Here is an 18,716-nt window from a genome sequence, read left to right as displayed (position 1 = left end):
TTATATAAAAAATCAACTACAAAATTAATTATTATATATTTATGAATAAATATAGATATTATTTAACTTATTTTCAGTATATATTTTATATAAATAATTAACTTAATGAATATTTTTTATATACACCTAACATTTGTTTTTTCTATTATATGATTGTTGAAGCACATTTTGTCTTGTATAAAATTTGAATAAATGTCTAATTTGGTCTTTAAAACTTAAATCGTACATTAATTAAATTTTTTATTTTTATAAATGATCAATTATGTCCCTTAAATTAAAAAACGTGAATTCATGTTCATTCCTGTGTGAACTACTATTTTAATAGTGCTGATATGTACTGTTAAATATCAGTTTGGCATTCTAGCTGTATGCTAACATAGACAAAAATTGATTTTAGTTCAAATTGATCTCTGAATTTATTTTCTAATACCTAAATTAGTCCATCTTAAATTATACAATCCTAACCATCTTTTTCTCAATTTTCATCGTCTCTTCTCTTTTGTTTTCTGTCTTTTCTTCTTCAGTTTATCTTTTGAATGTCCCCCACCATCAACAACGTTTCCCACAAAAAAAACTCAAAAAAACCTTTTCATCATGAATGATATGTTTCTCTGTGCATGCATATCTGGTGAATAATTTGGGAATAACTGTGAAGTCTGGACGAAGGAATTCATGGAGATGCGGTAGACTGGTGCTGACATCGGCACGATTGAGCTATTCGGTGTTAGGTTCTACTTTGCATACTTGGTTTCTAAAAAGATGATTATGGCAACTAGGCATAACGATGATGATTAGTACATTTGGTAATCGTAGGCTAGTAGATCATTCACTGTGACCAGTGATATCAATGAAAAATAACTCAAAAGAGAAAACTAAATGCTCTTTCTTCCACAAGGAGAATCATGTAAATAAAAACATATATTATTTGTGTATGAATTTATTTAGAAACACAGTAAGATATATACATCAATTTGAATGATTGTGTATGCTTAGTTTTTAAACTTTAAGAAAAATTCTATAATGTTTCAAAAAAATTTTAATTGAAAGTTGATTTAATTTGAACTTGCAACAGGAGATAATGGCTAAGTAATTGATATTATTTTTAGTTTTAATAGCTGGAGTACTTGGAGGAGAGGAGGATTAAAGATCTTGTAAAGAAGCACTCAGAATTAATTTGGTATTTCATTTATCTTTAAATTGAGAAAACCTTTAGAAAAGATATCAGTGACGATGAAAAGATGAATCAAAGAAGGAGGTGAAAGGTGATATTGAGGAAGTTGAGAAAGAGAAGGAAAAGTATTCCAAAAAGATGAAGAAGATCAAAGATATTTCTCATGCAACACATACATAAAAGATGAATGGGAGAAGAAAAGACAAAGAATAGAAGAGATGATAAAAATTGGGGATGCAGGAAGATTAGGGTTTTGTAACTCAAGATAGACTAATTTAGGTATTAAAATATAATTTAGGGGTCAATTTGAGCACATTAGCGCACAATTAAAATGTTAAGCTAACACTTAACAGTACACATCAGTTCTATTAAAATGACTGTTTATTTAGGAACGAATGTTGATTTATATTTCTCAATTTAAAGGATGTAGTTGGTCATTTACAAAAGTCAGAAATTTAATTGATATACGATTTGAATTTAAGGACCAAATTGAACTTTTACTTACAAAATTTTGATTCATTCTTGAGATGATGTAGTAACAATTGAGTATGATCAGCTTATTTTGCTTATAAATTCCTGCATTAGAACTTGCAATAGAAAGATGGACCTGATATTCTCGAAAGTTCTGATTTTTAGTCTCCTCAATAATAGAGAATGAAAAACTACTAATGAATTAGTGATACACAAGGCAATATTTTTATTCAATAATTATTATTTTGTAATTTGTATAGTTCTAAATTTCTAAAGATACACGAGTGATTAGTTCATTCATCAATTTAGGTAAGTATCGAGAGTTTGAATCTTACTTTATATTACAGCAACTTATTAGTCAGCATCATATCTTTAAATGGAGTCCAGATTCACAATATATTAGTCTTGATACGTTGGATTGAAAAAAATACTAAAATAAAAAAAGTTCTTAATTTAAAAAAAATGAGAATCTTGAATAGGGATGACAATGAATTTTCATAACAGGATTCTTTTTCTGTCCCTTATTCCCATTTAATAAAATACTTCCTGTTTCCGCCTCATTTCCGTCACATTCTCTACAAGAAAGACGATTACCTGCAAGTATCTATGGATATTAAATTTAAAATTTTTTTAAACTACTAATGAATTAATGATACACAAGGTAATATTTCTATTCAATAATCATTATTTTGTAATTTGTACTGTCCTAACTCCTAAACTTTTAAAGACACACGAGTAATCAATTCATTCATTCATTTAAATAAGTATCGAAAATTTGAATCTTATTTTATATTACAACAATTTATTAGTCAGTAACATATCTTTAAATGAAGTTCAAATTCACAATATATTAGTTTTAATATGTCAAATTAAAAAAAATTAAAATAAAAAATTCTTAATTTTTTAAAAAGTGAGTATCTTAAATAAGGATGATAATGAATCTCCATAATAAGATTCTTTGTTTGTCTCCTATTTCTATTTAATAAAATACTCTCTGTTTTCATTTTATTTATGTCACGGTTATTTTTTTTTCCATAAGAGAAGCGATTACCTGCAAATATTTATGGATATTAAATTTTATTGTTTTAAAAAAGAATTTAACACGACTATAATAAATCCAATGCATTTTAATCAAATATATTAACTCAAACACAAATTTAAAATAATAATATTTATATAAAATTTTTAACATATACATTAGAATTTAATTTTCATACACTAAGTAAAAATTTTATATATAATCATATAATCGCAATTTTTTTTAAATAATTATTTATATAATTAATATAAAAAATAATTATTTTTTAATATAAAATTATATAATTAAATATACATATAAAATAATTTTATATTAACAATATATTAAAACTAAATTCTATAAATTAAAATAAAATAAATTAAAGTTACCTACATAACTTATATATATAAAGACATTTAATTAAATTCTCTTTTACGAAATTTTATGAATCTCCTTGAAGTGGATATCTCAATCTGCAACTCCCTCCCCATTCATTAACGGGAGTGGATCCCATCCGGTAGAAATTTTGCGGATTCCGGTTAACCTCGGTAATCTTCGCGGATGTGGATACGGTCATTTTTTTCCATCCCTTCTTGAAACGATGAATGAATATCAAAGAGTATTGGATTGATGCCTCTTTCTCCGCAACATGCGACGGTTTTCAGAGACATCCTCCACTGTACCCACCACACCAACCTCCGCCGCGGCCATGCTCTCCACGCCCGAACCCTCCGTAACGGCTCTTTCTTCTCCTCCACTCACCTCGCCAACGCCATCCTCCTCCTCTACGCCAAGTCCGGCTTCCTTTCCAAAGCCACCCTCATCCTCCACTCCATCCCCACCACCACCAGAGACATTGTCTCATGGAACTCCCTCATCAATGCCCTCTCCAGGAACAAGTCTCACTCCTCCTCTGTTTTCTCACTCTTCCGCCTCATGACAAGAACTCATCACATGGAGCTACCTAACGCCCACACCTTCGCCGGTGTCTTTACCGCCGTTGCCAACACCTCTGACGTCGTCGCTGGCCGTCAGACCCATGCCCTCGCCGTCAAGACGTCATGCCTTCGTGATGTTTATGTTGGGAGCTCGCTGCTTAACTTTTATTGCAAAATGGGTCTTGTACTTGATGCGCGCAAGGTGTTTGATACAATGCCTGTGAGGAACGAGGTTTCTTGGTCGACGGTGATTTCCGGATATGCTTCGTTAGAGATGGTTCATGAGGCTGTGGAGCTCTTTGGGGCCATGAATTGTGAAGAAAGGGAGGTTGTTAATGAGTTTGTGTTTACAAGTGTTCTTAGTGCGTTGACTAGGGGTGAGTTTGTGGACATTGGTAGGCAGGTGCATTCCCTTGCTATCAAGAAGGGGTTGCTTTCAATTATCTCCGTGGGCAATGCTCTTGTGACCATGTATGCTAAGTGTGGGACCCTGGATGATGCGCTAAGGACGTTTTATTTGTGTGGGAAGAAGAATTCGATCACTTGGTCGGCCATGGTTACTGGTTATGCTCAGAGTGGGGATTCTGACAAGGCTCTGAGGCTGTTTTATGATATGCATCATTCTGGGGTGATGCCAAGTGAGTTTACTCTTGTGGGGGTGATCAATGCTTGCAGTGACCTTTGTGCTATTGCAGAAGGGAAACAAATGCATGGTTACTCAGTGAAGTTGGGGTATGAATTGCAGTTGTACGTTTTATCGGCTTTGGTGGACATGTATGCAAAATGTGGTAGCATAGAGGATGCTCGGAAGGGTTTCGAGTATATAGAACAGCCCGATGTTGTTCTCTGGACCTCTATCATAACAGGATATGCTCAAAATGGGGATTTTGAAGGTGCTCTGAATCTGTACTGCAATATGCAGATGGACGGAGTTGACCCCAACGAGCTAACTATGGTGAGTGTTCTTAAATCCTGTTCTAGTTTAGCTGCTTTAGATCAGGGGAAGCAAATGCATGCTCGCATTATTAAGTATGGTTTCAAATTAGAAGTTCCAATTGGAAGTGCTCTTTCTGCCATGTATGCTAAGTGCGGAAGTTTGGATGATGGGTACCGTATATTTTGGAGGATGCCTAACCGAGATGTAATTTCTTGGAATGCAATGATATCTGGACTGTCTCAAAATGGTCGTGGTAAAGAAGCCTTGGAGTTGTTTGAGATGATGTGCCAGGAGGGAACAAAGCCGGACACAGTCACATTTGTGAATCTTCTCTCTGCCTGTAGCCATATGGGTCTAGTGGATAGAGGCTGGGCTTATTTCAAAATGATGTCTGATAAATTCAGCATTGATCCAACAGTAGAGCATTATGCCTGCATGGTTGATATCTTGAGCCGTGCCGGTAAACTCAATGAAGCAAAGGAATTCATTGAAACAGCAACAATTGATCATGGTTTTTGTTTGTGGCGCATATTGTTAGGGGCATGTAGGAACTATCGTAACTATGATATAGGTGTCTATGCTGGTGAGAAACTAATGGAGCTAGGCTCACCAGAATCATCTGCTTATGTATTGTTATCAAGCATATATATAGCTTTAGGAAAGAAGGATGATGTAGAACGTGTAAGGAGAATGATGAGTGACCGAGGGGTGACTAAAGAACCTGGGTGTAGTTGGATTGAGTTGAAGAACTTGGTTCATGTATTTGTTGTTGGAGATGATATGCATCCAAAGATTCATGAAATACGGTCACAGTTAAGGTTATTGACCAAATTGATGAAAGATGAAGGATATCAACCTCTTTCAGATCCATTGCCTGCAACTATCAGAAATGATTTGAAAGGTGTTACTTACACTTCTTATTTTTCCATTAATCCACATGCTCTACAACCAGTTTTATTATCTTTGAACCTATTTTTCCCATTCATTACTTACACGTCTTACTAGCTTTTATTCTACTTTTGAGTTTCTTAATTTACGTTTTTTTTTCCATGTAGATCATGAAGACGACAGTGAAGGGATACAACTCATGGTTTGTTCTAGCATGTAGCATGAATAGGAGGATGATCCACTGATTACTATTTAATTAGTCATTGCTCTTTCTCTGGTTAAATGCTGGCATGAATCAATGAATAGGAACCAGATAACGAAGCACCATCGTTCAATCAGATTCAGAGAGAAGTTTTGAAGGTTAGCATAGAGGATAACCAGCTTCATTTGCACTGAGCAAATCATCACAGCTATCAAAATAGATATGGAGAAATGGAAGTCCTCCTTGAAATTGCTATGCACAATGTTGTCATAGGGGAATGAAGTAAATTTAACATGTTTTCAGAGTTCTATACTTAGTCAACAATTTAAACAATTTTAGCTTTATCAGGTTCCATTGATTAGTACAACGAGATTTTATTTTCATAAGTACTTTTAAATTTTATCAACATAGAAACCCTCAACCGTAGAGTTAATTTGGTTTATGTTGAGACCCCCAATCCATTATCTATGATTTTTATTAGGTTTAATTTTATTCTGCAATTTTAAGGTATTTACACTTTTAAAGGTTTAATTACTCTGTTGGTTCTTATAGTTTCGCAAAATTTTTAATTAGGTCCCTATAATTTTTTTCTTTTTAATTGAGTCTTTGTACCAAATTTTTTTTTAATTGGGTTCCTATACTTTTTTTCCTTTTATTTGGGTTCCTTCACCAATTTTTTTTAATTAGGTCTCTATACAATTAAACTAATTACTGTAAAGAGGGACCTAATTGAAAAAAAAAAATAATGCAGGGACCAAATTAAAAGGAAAAAAAAAGTATAGGGATCTAATTGAAAATCTTGCAAAACTATAGGGATCAACAGAGTAATTAAACTACTTTTAAATAACTACAACTTATATACGAATTTTAACTTTGAAGATAGTTATGTCAATAGTACAACTGCGAAATTGTTGGACAGAGCTTCTTGAGAAATTTTATTGGGATTGCACTTGCAGTGGCAAATCATGAGAAATTATGAACCAGAATTGCTTATTAATAGAGCTTTACAGTAGTGAGTATTACTGGCTTTTAGTTTCTGTCATTTTAATATACTTTTTGACAAGAAAATACAGGCATGTTAGTTAACATTAATGTGCTTCTTTGCTTCATGCAACCAGATATGGAATGAAGGCAAGGGAGAAAGAAGTGAGGACTTCAAAATGAAGTACAAATATTCTCATATTGCCTCTATAGTACAGAAGGATGGCAGCCGAGGCCTGGGTCAGATGGCAACTTTATTTGCCTCCTATAGAGCTGCACCGGGTTCAAATCCTCATGGAGGAATATAGAATCATTTGTGTGTACCCCCATGTAGTGTGTGTGAGTGGATTGTGTGAGTGTGTAATGCATGGGTGTAATGCCTAGGATTGGGGGCTGTTCAATCCACTTAACCAAAAAAAAAAAAAGGATGGAACTGTGGTTCTCTGGTTTTCTGATTGTAAAATTGAACCATATAAACAAGTTGATGAGAAATGTTTCACTGATAACAAGTTTGCTATGTCTGTTTTTTTTTTTGGTGTAATTAACTGAACGTTCATCTGCTAAGTGCTAACTAACATTATGCTGTTTGCCGCCATCTTTCAGAGGAAAAAGATTTGTGACCGATGCTGTCATGACTCATGAGCACACTTGTTTTTCAGTCCTCCTATCATCATTACTCAGAACTTGTTGAAAAAATATTTTCCTTTTCGTTAATATGGAAATCCGAAATCACCATATTAAATCAGCTGTGAGTAAAATAGGCTGATTTGTTTGGTTATGTAAGCTTTGAATGTGTTGTGCGTGGTTATGGATGATAGAGGTGTTAGACCAATTTGTGGGGCAGCTTTTGCTCAGATTTGGTGTTAAGAAATCGGACCATTCGATTTTATTGTTGTTAAATTTTTGTAAGCAAATCGGATGGTCCGTTTTACATGGAGGGAGATATGAAATTCACATAAAGCTTATCGAATCCTGCGAGTTGTGCATGAATAATTTTTTTTATTTTTCCTAAATGAAATCGGAGGGTCCATTTATATTATTATATGTTTTTTTTTAATAAGGTAAACAACTCGTTGGGTCCGAGTTGTGCATGAATAAATTTTTTTTTATTTTCCCTAAATGAAATCGGATGGTCCGTTTTTATTATTATATGTTTTTTTTAATTAGGTTAAACAACTCACTGGGTCCGAGTTGTGTGTGTGTATATATACATACAAAGGTGTGTAAATCGTAATCAACCGACCAGATCCAATCTTCTTCATCTTGTCCATGTCCTCATCCTCTTCCTCCTCCATGTCCTCGTCCTCATCCTCCTCGTCTTCCTCGTCATCTGGCTCATCTATTAAATACTCAACAGTCTCATGCTCAAATGTTTTAGCATTTTCTTTAATCAGAGTCATCGAAACACGGTGAGAGTTTTGACTATTAAGAATTTCTCGACCACCGTCACTCCTACTAGAATCACCAGATACGAACCCTCCAGAAGCACCCGAGGAAGTGAGACATGGATGCCTCATGTCAAACGAATGCCTACCCGCCATGAGGTTAGCCTGATGGCCATATTGTGCTTGGCCGGCATTTGAAGCCATGAACCCAAGCAACTGGCTAAACGAAGCTCCATCTCCTGAGTCAAACTGTGACGTACTCCAATATTGCTGAAGTGGAGGGAACGACGAGGTAAACTGTGTTTGAGGTACATATTAGCTTGAGGATTGAGGTTGTTCTTATGGAGGTGGAGGTGGAGGTGGAGGTGGCGGTGACTGTGGTTCATGCTCTTCATTTTCGGCATCCATAACCTGATCACCCTCAACATCCTCTTGGACCACAAGATCCGACAAGTTCAAGTGATTGCCATATTTTGAACGGTACCAGTACATGTAAATATCTAATGGATGTTGCGGAGCCATAGGAAGCTCAGTAAGAACGTGATTATACATGTTTGTCCACTGCATCACCCAAAATGAATGAGTCGTGGCTGTGGCCCAGTTAAGATTCTTAGGACCATTCAAGACTTCTCCGTGTGCCCTGTCTAGATTCCGTTCCTGATGAGGAACTCCCTGAACGAAACCGAACTGTCGTCTAAACCTGTTGATAGCATACCATTCAATACATTCAAAAGATACCAACGGCACTGTTGCACTCCAAACAACTGAGTGCATGTAGATGTCTGCAGGAATTATGTCCAGATCAATACGATCAACAGAATATGCAACCCACAAAAACTGGTAACAATAAAGCAAACAAATGATTACAATCCAAATAACTATATCACTAAACCTGAACCAAATACTACGTTAATGAAAACACAGCTGGCCTTCCTGAAGATCATCTAGGGCCTTCCTAAAATGAGCAAGCTTAAGATATCTATAGACTCGGTCTCCACGCTCCCAGTTACGCCACCTAATATGACTTATCTCATTAACACAAGTGGATTCTAAATATGAAGATACCAGGTAAATGTAAGATAATGTTACCTGTTTGCAAGCGGAAAACTGCGGGGTTCCCTAGGAACCTGCGCTAGATATGGTAGGCGAATCCAAGCCCAACAGAGCAGAAGTGTTAGCGGACCATTGATTTACTTACAGTCAAAACGTGATGCCCTGCATAACGCACTGTACAGGTGTGCTAGGCATACTGATCCCCAACTATACTGTCCGATACTAGCAAAATCACTGAGTAGAGGCAGAAACTTCCAGTGGACAGATGCCCCAAACTTGTCTCCAAACAAGATCATACCGATCAACAAAATGATGTGGCACTTAACGTACACATGTATACTGTTTTCATCAGTCAACTGTAACCGTTCTTTTAAATCCGTAGTCACGTCAGTTTTATGCAGCTTCCTCTACAATCCGACTTTCTCAGTGCGACCCCAAATTAGTGCAGACACTCCGCCTCTAAGGCTTCAAAACTACTCAAAGTCATCCCTGTGACTGGAAGACCGTCGGTCGGAAGACCAAAGATCATAGCCACGTCTTCCAGTGTCACGGCACATTCAGCAACCGGAAGGTGAAAGGTATGTGTGTCCGGGTGCCACCTTTCCACTAAAGCATTTACCAGTGCTTTCTGACATTGAACTACTCCAATCTGGGCCACATGGTAAAAATCAGTAGATCGTAAATGCTCCTCCACCCTTTCATTGTACCGATCCGGAGGGACAAGGTGATCACATGTCAACATACGTAAACTCTACAAAAGCATAGCAAAATCACGATTCAAATTCCACAACTATCATACATAATTTAAAAATATCTAATTAAAACATATAATTTTACTATAATACTAAAATCTCAACTAAAATAACATATTTCTGTCAACATTATTCCAAAAAATTAATCCAAAAAAATTATACATCGAAATTATAACAGTTAACTAATTAATTATTATTACTAAAATTATTACACAAAATTATAAACAAGTCATTTTTATTACTAATCTATTATATTGGAAAAAATTCTCCACAAGAATTAATTACATTTAAGCACACATATTTTTAATTATTATTTAAACATATAACCCTAAATTTTTAAAATTAATTATAACAGTTAACTACTTAACTCTAATTTCTAATATTATTACAAAAATTTATAAACGGGTCATTTTTGATACTGATCTATTATATTAAAAAAAAAATTCTAAGCAAGAATTAATTACATTTAAATACACTTATCTAACTATCATTTAAACATATATTCATAAAATTTTAAATTTAATTATAACAGTTAACCACTTAACTATAATTTCTAATATTATTACAAAAAATTCTAAACAACTATTTTTTATTTCTAATCTATTATATCACAAAAAAGTCTAAACAAGCATTAACTTCATTTAAACATATATATTTTTAACTATTATTTAAACATATATTTCTAAATTTCTACAATTAACTATAACTACTTAATTATAACTTTTAATATTATTCCAAAAAATTCTAAAAAGGTATTTTTTATTAATAATTTATTATATTATAAACAATTCTAAACAACAATCAACTACATTTACACCTTATTTAAACATTTATTTCTAAATTTCTATCAATAAAATTATATACTAAGTCACATATATCTTCTTCACTTCAACTTCTAACAACAATAAATTTAATTAAGCCAAGAAGCAATAACTCAAATGGCATAGTCTTCCCATATTCAATTAAGAGGTTGCGGGTTCGAGTCTCCATATATTCGGTAAAAAAAAATAATAAATTTAATTAAATTTCTAAAAATAATAATTATAATTCTGAAATATAAAAAGAATTTAACAAATAAACTTACATAATCAGAATAGTTGAGATATTTTACAATGTGAAATTTCGGACAATCAACATTTCTAGATTTTGATTTCTTAGACATTTTAATTTTTTTCCCCTCAAACGAATGAAGCAGTAAGCATTCAGGGAGGAAGAAGATGAAGGTATGAATGCTAGGTGGGGAAGGGGGTTTGTGGGGTTAAAGGGACACCGTTGTTGGAGAGCCACACACGCGTGTGACACGTGGCTTGGACTTAGACAACTCGAACGGTCCGTTTTGCAACCACAACTCGCACAGTTTGATTTGGCCGCTACTCCTTGTACGGTCCGATTTCTCTGTATCTGACACCACAGGCCGATAAAATTTCTCTACTCTCCATAACGTGGTCTTACACTAACTCACTCTCCATAATAAAATTAATTTCCGAGTAAAACACCCATGCGTGTGCAATATCAATTAATTTATGGGTTGGTTTTGTCCTTTTACAACCTGCGAAAAACTGACATGTGTTTTTCATAGATGGGTCTTACGCATTGATGAGTGGCTCTAGTACAAGTGAACCTGTTGTTATGTTATGTACACATGAAGAATCTGGATATTTTATTAAAAAATATTATATTTATATTAAAATCAGTTATCATTTATTAATACATACATATATTGTTTAATTTATTTTAAATATATAATTTATATTACAATATATATTAATTTTAGTAACTAATTTTAATATATACTTAACATAATTATCTTTTAATAGAATAAATTACAATTTATTATTATAAAAAATTAATTAATATTTGTTTAATAATTTAAATTAAATTAGTATTCACCAATAACTATCAAAATTACATAAATTAAGAATAATCATATATAATAATTATGTTTAAATGTTAATCTTAATTTTTTAAATTTTAAAATTTAAAATTAGATAATTAATTTATGATCTAATTTTTAATTTTAATTTTACTTTTTTTTTAATTCATTGCTCACATTGTTTCTCCATACTTTTTCGAAAAAAATTAGGATAATTTATATTTATAAATTTAAAAATTTAATTTTAATATTCTAAAATATAAATATAAATTATTCTACAAAATCATTCTATGAGATTTGATTTTTTACAAGGATGTTGTTATAGTATATTATATCTTGAAATATATATTTTTTATTATCTTTTTATACAGTAGTCATAAAAAAGTCTTTATCTTTTACACGCGGCAATACATAATTTGTCAATTTTCTTTTAGGGTGAAAACATTTTTCACGTTGTGATGTGTCTTACCTCTTTCACTGTTGAGGCCACGACGACCTCGACCCTGTCGTCATTTGACCCGCTTTCAACACTACTCACCGAGGAGGAGAGAGAGAGAGAGAGAGAGAGAAGAAGAGAAGAGGAAAAAGAGGAAAGAGCGCCATGAATCGAAGGAACACGTTACTCCTCAAGATTCTCCTCTTCCTCTTCATCCTCAACTCCATTTCTCTCTTCCTCTACTTCCTCACACACTCTTCCAATTCTTCACGCTCCAACACCAACCTTCACAATCAAATTCCTCTCCTAAGATCGCAGCAGCAACAACAATCGCACCATCACTCTTTAAAGCCATGGCCAATTCTCCCTTCTTACCTTCCTTGGACCGACGCCGAAGACTCCAAGGCCAACGCCATAACCCGCTCCTGCGAGGGCTACTTCGGGAACGGCTTCACGCGCCGCGTCCAGGTCCTCCACGGGCCCGGGTGGTTCCGGTGCTGGTACAGCGAGACGCTACGGAGCTCGGTTTGTGAGGGCGGGAGGGTTAGGATGGTCCCTGACAGGATCCGGATGGCGAAGGGCGGGGAGGCGTTGGTGGACGTTATGGGAAGGGGAGAGGATGAGGAGCTTCCTGCGTTCCAAAACGGTGCGTTTGAGGTTGATGGCGGTGATGGTGTTGGAGCGCTGGAGGGGAAGACGTTGGTGGATCGTGAGTTCTTGGATCGGTATTTGCCTGCGGGTGGGATCCAGAGGCATACTATGAGGGATTTGATTAGTAAGATCCGAGTTGTTAGAGAGAAGGATTTTGCTTGTGATGAGGTGAAGATTTTGATTATTGCTAATTTAAACATAATTGGGTTGGGTTGAGTTGAATTGAGTTCATACATGGTTCATGATAATGGCGCACATTAACGTGGTAGTTTGTTTAATTACTGTTAATGCTTGGATTTGGATGGAATTGATGTAAAGATAGGATCCATTAATTTTCTTTGTTTGAAGATTTTATTATTTGAGTTCTTTGCTTTATATGCTTATGAATTTGATGATATGGTGATGTGGATCTTGGTGCTTGGATTTGGATGGAATTGCTGTAAATTTTGAATCTTTTTATGCTTATGAATTTGATCATGTGCGGTGTTTATCTTAGTTGCTGTGAAGAGGGGTGAGGGGGAGAAGATGGGATATTGTTGGTTCATTTGTGCTTTCTAAATTCTGATCATTTGGGGAGTTTCTGGTTAATACTGGAATTGTGGATAAAATTGTTGCAAGGTTTCCTCGTATGAATGGTTCTGGTTAATACCTTTTGAGTTCAGGATTTTAAATTGCATTATACATTTGCAGTTGAGGCCTACAGTGGTTTTAGATGTCTTTGCAACTGCTACGAATCTACAGCTGTGACAGCATAAACTGCCTTTTCCTGCCATTGTTTGTAATTTCATCAATTGCAATGCAAACCACCACTGAAGTTTAAAGCCTTGCTTTTCCTTTGTGCTTTCTTTCTTTGCTTATATTTTGAATTCGAATAATGACTTCCTCTTTTTTATATAATTGAATGGTGAATTACATAAACCTTTTTCAAGGTTAATAGGCTATATGATATTAGTCAATTACCCCTCTATTTGTTATGCTTACGCTAACCCTCTTGGGGAAGTCTGTATACTTTTACAAATCGAGGGTGTCGTGTAATACTATCTGATTCCAAGGGAAGTGAGTGCAATTTAGCCTAATTGATTTGATACAATCCTACAAACCTATTGTTATAATTCTTTTGTTTTGTAACTAATGCTTTTTATTGGCTTCTGACATGAGGGTTTCTGATTGCAGTGGTTTGAAGAACCAACGCTTCTGGTGACGCGTTTTGAGTATGCTAATCTTTTTCACACTATTACAGACTGGTATAGTGCATATGTTTCTTCTAGAGTCACAGGCCTTCCTAATCGACCTCATGTTGTCTTTGTAGATGGCCACTGCGAGGTATGCATGATCAGTTTTGTTAATTTCATGCTTTCAAGATTCTAATGCAATTGGTTTGCATATTTCGGCCTTTGTAGTTATTGGCTGTTGAACAGGTACCTTAAATAATAGTTCTTAAAAATTGGCACCATTTATGGTAGATTATGTTGCTAACAAAACAAATATCTATTACATGTGCCTTAACAAGTATAATTTTAATAAACTTATCTCTGTTCTTGTTCCTGAGCAGTCAAAAGTGTCTTCTGTTTGATGTTGGCGAACCTGCCAAGTGCCAGCCTTGGATTTAGCATGTGTAGTAAAAGAATGAAAGGGAAGGAGAGGGGGTAGACTTATGAGATTGTATTTGGTTTTGGTTAAGATCGTTAAAATTTGACTTATTTTTTAAGCAGAGTGAAGCTTTAAAATCAACAGAACATTAGTGAGTTGGCCATTTGATTGATTGATTGTGGGAATATGGGAGACGCATAATATGTTTTTTAAGGGTTTTCTATGACAAGTAATTTTGTTAGGTTCCAAGTTTCATTTTGGTTTTAGAATGTCCTCTTAATGCATGGATTGTGAATTAATGTTTATGTGCTGAGGTTATTGCATAACATTGATGGAAACTTTCCGAATAGAGGTCGACTGAAGCTATATAATATTTTCCCCTACTGTATGGATTCTCTATTTAGTTTTGCTATTGGAACTAGCAAACAGCACTTGCTTCTTGAACTACCTTAACCTTAAAAAAGCCTTTTCCTACTAGTGGGATCGGCTACATGGGTCTAAAAGGCGTCATTGCATTTTGTCCATGCATTGGGATGCAATAAAATTTTACTTTGGTTGTCGCAAGCTTAACACATTCCTACATGGGTCTAAAGACGTTATTGCGGTTCACCAAAAGAAATATTGAGTTCACCAAAAGAAAAAAAAGAGACGTTATTATGCCGTGGCCATGCATTGAAATGCGACAAAGTTTTACGTTGGTTGTTGCATCTCTAACACAGCCCTCGTTTTCTGGGCTTGGGATCAGTTATTAACATAGGCCGGGTTGCTTCTTGAACTACCGGGGGATTAAAAAAAAATTGAAGTTAAATACATGCCACAATGATGGTGCTTGAGGTGTGATTACTTGAGAGAAGGTCTCTAGAAGACTGCATGTTAATGAAACCCTTTTATCACTAACTGGGGAATATGTATCTGGATAAGGCCAGGTTGGTTCTTTTATTTACCTGTACACAGATGATTGGATTTCTTTGAGGAGGTGATCCCACAGCATTGATTCTTATTTAAAGCCTCATATTCAGCCTTCATGTTTGCAAGGACTGACACCAGATAAAGCCTCTTGAATTGATGAACAGTTGTAGCTAAGAATGCTGACTACATTTTTTTTCTTAGGATTGAAGTTTAGAAAAGTTCTTGATGCCTCTTTACATCTCAGCTGAAATGCATGAGTAATTTGCTTTAGAAGCACAAGGCACTTTTATAAAAGTCCAAATTGAGGAATATATGGGCATGATCTTATTCGTGATCCACCATTTTACAAATTTTAGATGTAGGGAAATTACAATGTGCATTAGTAACCAGGCAAGAAATGTATAGTGTCATCATGGCCTGCGAATTTGTGTGAGGCCCCTTGAGAGGATTAGATGCTTATTAGGAACTCAACATTATGTATTGAATTTAATCCTGTCCAGCAACTCTAATTTGAGAGGGTTTGGTAGACTGCACATGTGACACTCTATGAATAAAGGTTCATATTGATATGACGTGTGTTATTTGGTTCTTGTCCATCTGGTTGTTCAGAAAGAAGCAACCTTTGCTTGGTCCAACAGAAAGACCGAATATAGAAGCCTTATAGACATATATTGCTTGAGTCTTATTCCAAGAACTGCATGTATCCTCTACTTGGTCGCTAGGCCAGTGTTGTATTGAGATAATCCCGACATTGTAATGTTGCTCACATAGGTTTACATACTATAACAGAATTCTGCAATTTATTAATTTACTTTTTTTTGTAACTTCCTTACATTTTTTCAGATAATGCCTATTATATATTGAACTTTATGCCTGAAAAGTTTATTAGTGTCACAGTAATAAACTATTGTTGACTGGAGGAAATCATTTTCAGCATAGCTCTGTCCAAATACTTTTAAAAAAAAAAAGATGTTATAGCTGTGTCCAACTTGAAATGTATGAATTGCATATTGGTTGCTAGATATTGTAAGTTCATCTCTTCAACTAGCATATTTGTATGTGAAGTCATATGGGGCTAATTGTTCCTTCACCATTAAATGAAAGTCTGTTAGGTAATTGATTTTTCTATACATAATAATTAGAGATGTGGGTAAAAGTTGCTTGCTGTCACCCATATTGAGAGCTTTGCAAGATTCTTTCTTTTATTTGTTTCGCTACACAAGAATTCATGTTGCTGTCTTCAGTTAATGTTGCAAGTTAAATAATCATTATTATTTATTAGCGAGTGGGTATTGCCACTCCCTAATTATTATTTGTCAAGTTGTAACTAAGGTAGTTGACAAAGTCTTTATTGACTTATGTTTAATCCAATGTGAATTTACAGACTCAACTTGAAGAGACATGGAAAGCGTTATTCTCAAGTGTTAGATATGCTAAAAATTTCACTGGCACAGTTTGTTTTCGCCATGCCATTCTCTCACCTCTGGGATATGAAACCGCAATGTTTAAAGGACTAACAGAAGAAGTAAATTGTGATGGAGCTTCTGCACAGGAACTGTGGCAAAACCCTGATAACCACAAAACTGCACGCATTTCTGAGTTTGGAGAAATGATCAGAGCAGCATTTGGGCTACCACTAAATGCATACCATTCTACAAAACCAGTCTCTGGACATAATGTTCTTTTTGTTCGTCGTGAAGATTACTTAGCTCATCCACGTCATCGTGGTAAAGTCGAATCAAGGTTAAGCAATGAGGCAGAAGTATTTGAATCCTTGAAGAGCTGGGTATCTAATTATAATGGTTGTAAAATCAACCTGGTCAATGGATTGTTTGCACACATGTCTATGAAGGAACAGGTACGAGCCATTCAAGATGCATCAGTCATCATTGGTGCACACGGTGCCGGCCTCACTCACATAGTATCCGCATTGCCCAGAACTGTGATCCTGGAGATTATCAGCAGCCAATTCAGACGCCCACATTTTGCATATATTGCCCGTTGGAAAGGGTTGGAGTATCATGCAATCAACCTTGCAGGGTCGCATGCTGATCCAGGAACTGTGATCAATGAGCTGGCCAATATAATGAAAAGCCTTGGGTGCTGAGTTCTTAGATTTGATCTTGAATCCACTTCTCTCTGAGCTTGAGTAATGGAATGGAAGTTGATATGTCCTAATCCATGGCGAGTGCAATCTTTTTTACCTCTAATTGCCGTAAATTTGGTTGCTGCAACTTGGCAATTGCAAGGCATAAGAGTTTGAGTCTGACATAACTGATTTCATGCCACACCTATGTTATATTAACTATTAAGGTTGCAGATCAGTGACATTGGAAGGGAGTTTCATTGAGTTGCAGTGGCAGTTGAACATCATTATGTAAACTGGATGGGGTTTGCCCTTGAAGGGGTAAAGTAGTAATGTTGCAGGTCAATTTTGTGTACTTCAGTTGCTCCATGTCTATTATATCGTGCACCAGAGTATACAGCTAGATGCGGTATCAAAGATTTGCTCCTTGGTAAATTTATTCTCCCACTCCTTCACGGCAGTGTTTGTTGTACAATAGATTTGACTCAATTCACTTGTGGTTTGGTCACAAAAGAATAGAGCCGTGACTGAAATACTCATTTTTGTGTGGTTATTTGGGATTATGATCACAAAGGATTGTAAGTCACGTTTAAAATGAAAACCATACTGTATTTTATGGTAAAAAAGTGAGGCTTAAGCGATTAAAATAAAATGAGTATTTCTCCACAAGAGAGGATGGTTTCATAGTTAATTTATATTACTTGGAGTAAGGCAAACATTAAGTTGCATTTTTACCAGCACAAATGCGTTTGTCTGAGGCAATATTTAGTTAGCAATGCTTTATTTTTAATAGGTTAAGTGTTTAGTGTTTACACACAGTTTATGAGTTCATGATATCTGGAGTTAAAGACAAAGCAAAATCTATTTAACTAAGGACAAATAGGCTCCGCCTAAACATGCAACAATAGGGGCAAATAAGGAATAATAAACCTTACATTAATCTTCTAGAACAAAAATCCATGGACATTGGTGCCTCATGACCTTATATTCTAATATAGAATATTGTACACCAAGCCTTCACTGATAGTCTGCTACCATTCTACGGTGATTTTGCATGCTAATATTTATGACTATATTTATTAAAGAGCAATATTCACTGTGACGTTATCTTCATATGAAGATGACATTATAAATTTTTAGGTAATTAGTCAAATATATATGATTAAAAGTTAAAATATATTAAATTATGTAATAATCTATAATATTATTTTTATATAAATATATTATTATGAAATATTTATTTTAACTGGGGTGGATCTCCAGTACTTCAGGATGACAATGAGAGAATGCATCATTTGCTTATCCCAATCACTCTTTTCAACTATTATAACGAGTGAGATCAAAGGGTCCGAGCAAAACTTAGCATTATAACATT

The 18,716-nt window shown here is 34.9% G+C and overlaps 2 protein-coding genes across 6 annotated transcripts; both read left to right on the top strand.

The window, feature by feature from the left end:
- Positions 1-3,094: 3,094 nt before the first annotated feature.
- Positions 3,095-7,057, top strand: LOC107623873 (Tetratricopeptide repeat (TPR)-like superfamily protein). Of its 5 annotated transcripts, none has more exons than XR_001616690.3 (4): positions 3,095-5,436; positions 5,591-5,783; positions 6,582-6,637; positions 6,744-7,057. XR_001616690.3 is itself a non-coding variant. In XM_016326303.3 (2 exons), exons 1-2 carry the CDS (start codon positions 3,291-3,293, stop codon positions 5,641-5,643), a joined length of 2,199 nt encoding a protein of 732 aa, XP_016181789.1. In that variant the 5' UTR covers positions 3,112-3,290; the 3' UTR covers positions 5,644-6,112. The 5 variants fall into 5 exon arrangements, 1 of the variants encoding a protein (XP_016181789.1); XR_002358301.2 differs by having other exon boundaries at positions 3,112-5,436; positions 6,509-6,637; XR_002358300.2 differs by having other exon boundaries at positions 3,112-5,436; positions 6,505-6,637.
- Positions 7,058-12,145: 5,088 nt separating this feature from the next.
- Positions 12,146-18,010, top strand: XYLT (beta-1,2-xylosyltransferase). Its single transcript, XM_016326661.3, has 3 exons — positions 12,146-12,924; positions 13,930-14,079; positions 16,640-18,010. Exons 1-3 carry the CDS (start codon positions 12,271-12,273, stop codon positions 17,360-17,362), a joined length of 1,527 nt encoding a protein of 508 aa, XP_016182147.1. The 5' UTR covers positions 12,146-12,270; the 3' UTR covers positions 17,363-18,010.
- Positions 18,011-18,716: the final 706 nt, after the last annotated feature.

This window comes from Arachis ipaensis, chromosome B1 (genome assembly GCF_059453495.1).
Source record: "Arachis ipaensis isolate K30076 ecotype BB chromosome B1, ASM5945349v1, whole genome shotgun sequence".
Lineage (NCBI taxonomy): Eukaryota > Viridiplantae > Streptophyta > Magnoliopsida > Fabales > Fabaceae > Arachis > Arachis ipaensis.
Note: the sequence above shows the minus strand (reverse complement) of the source record. Positions and strands in the feature narration are given on the sequence as shown.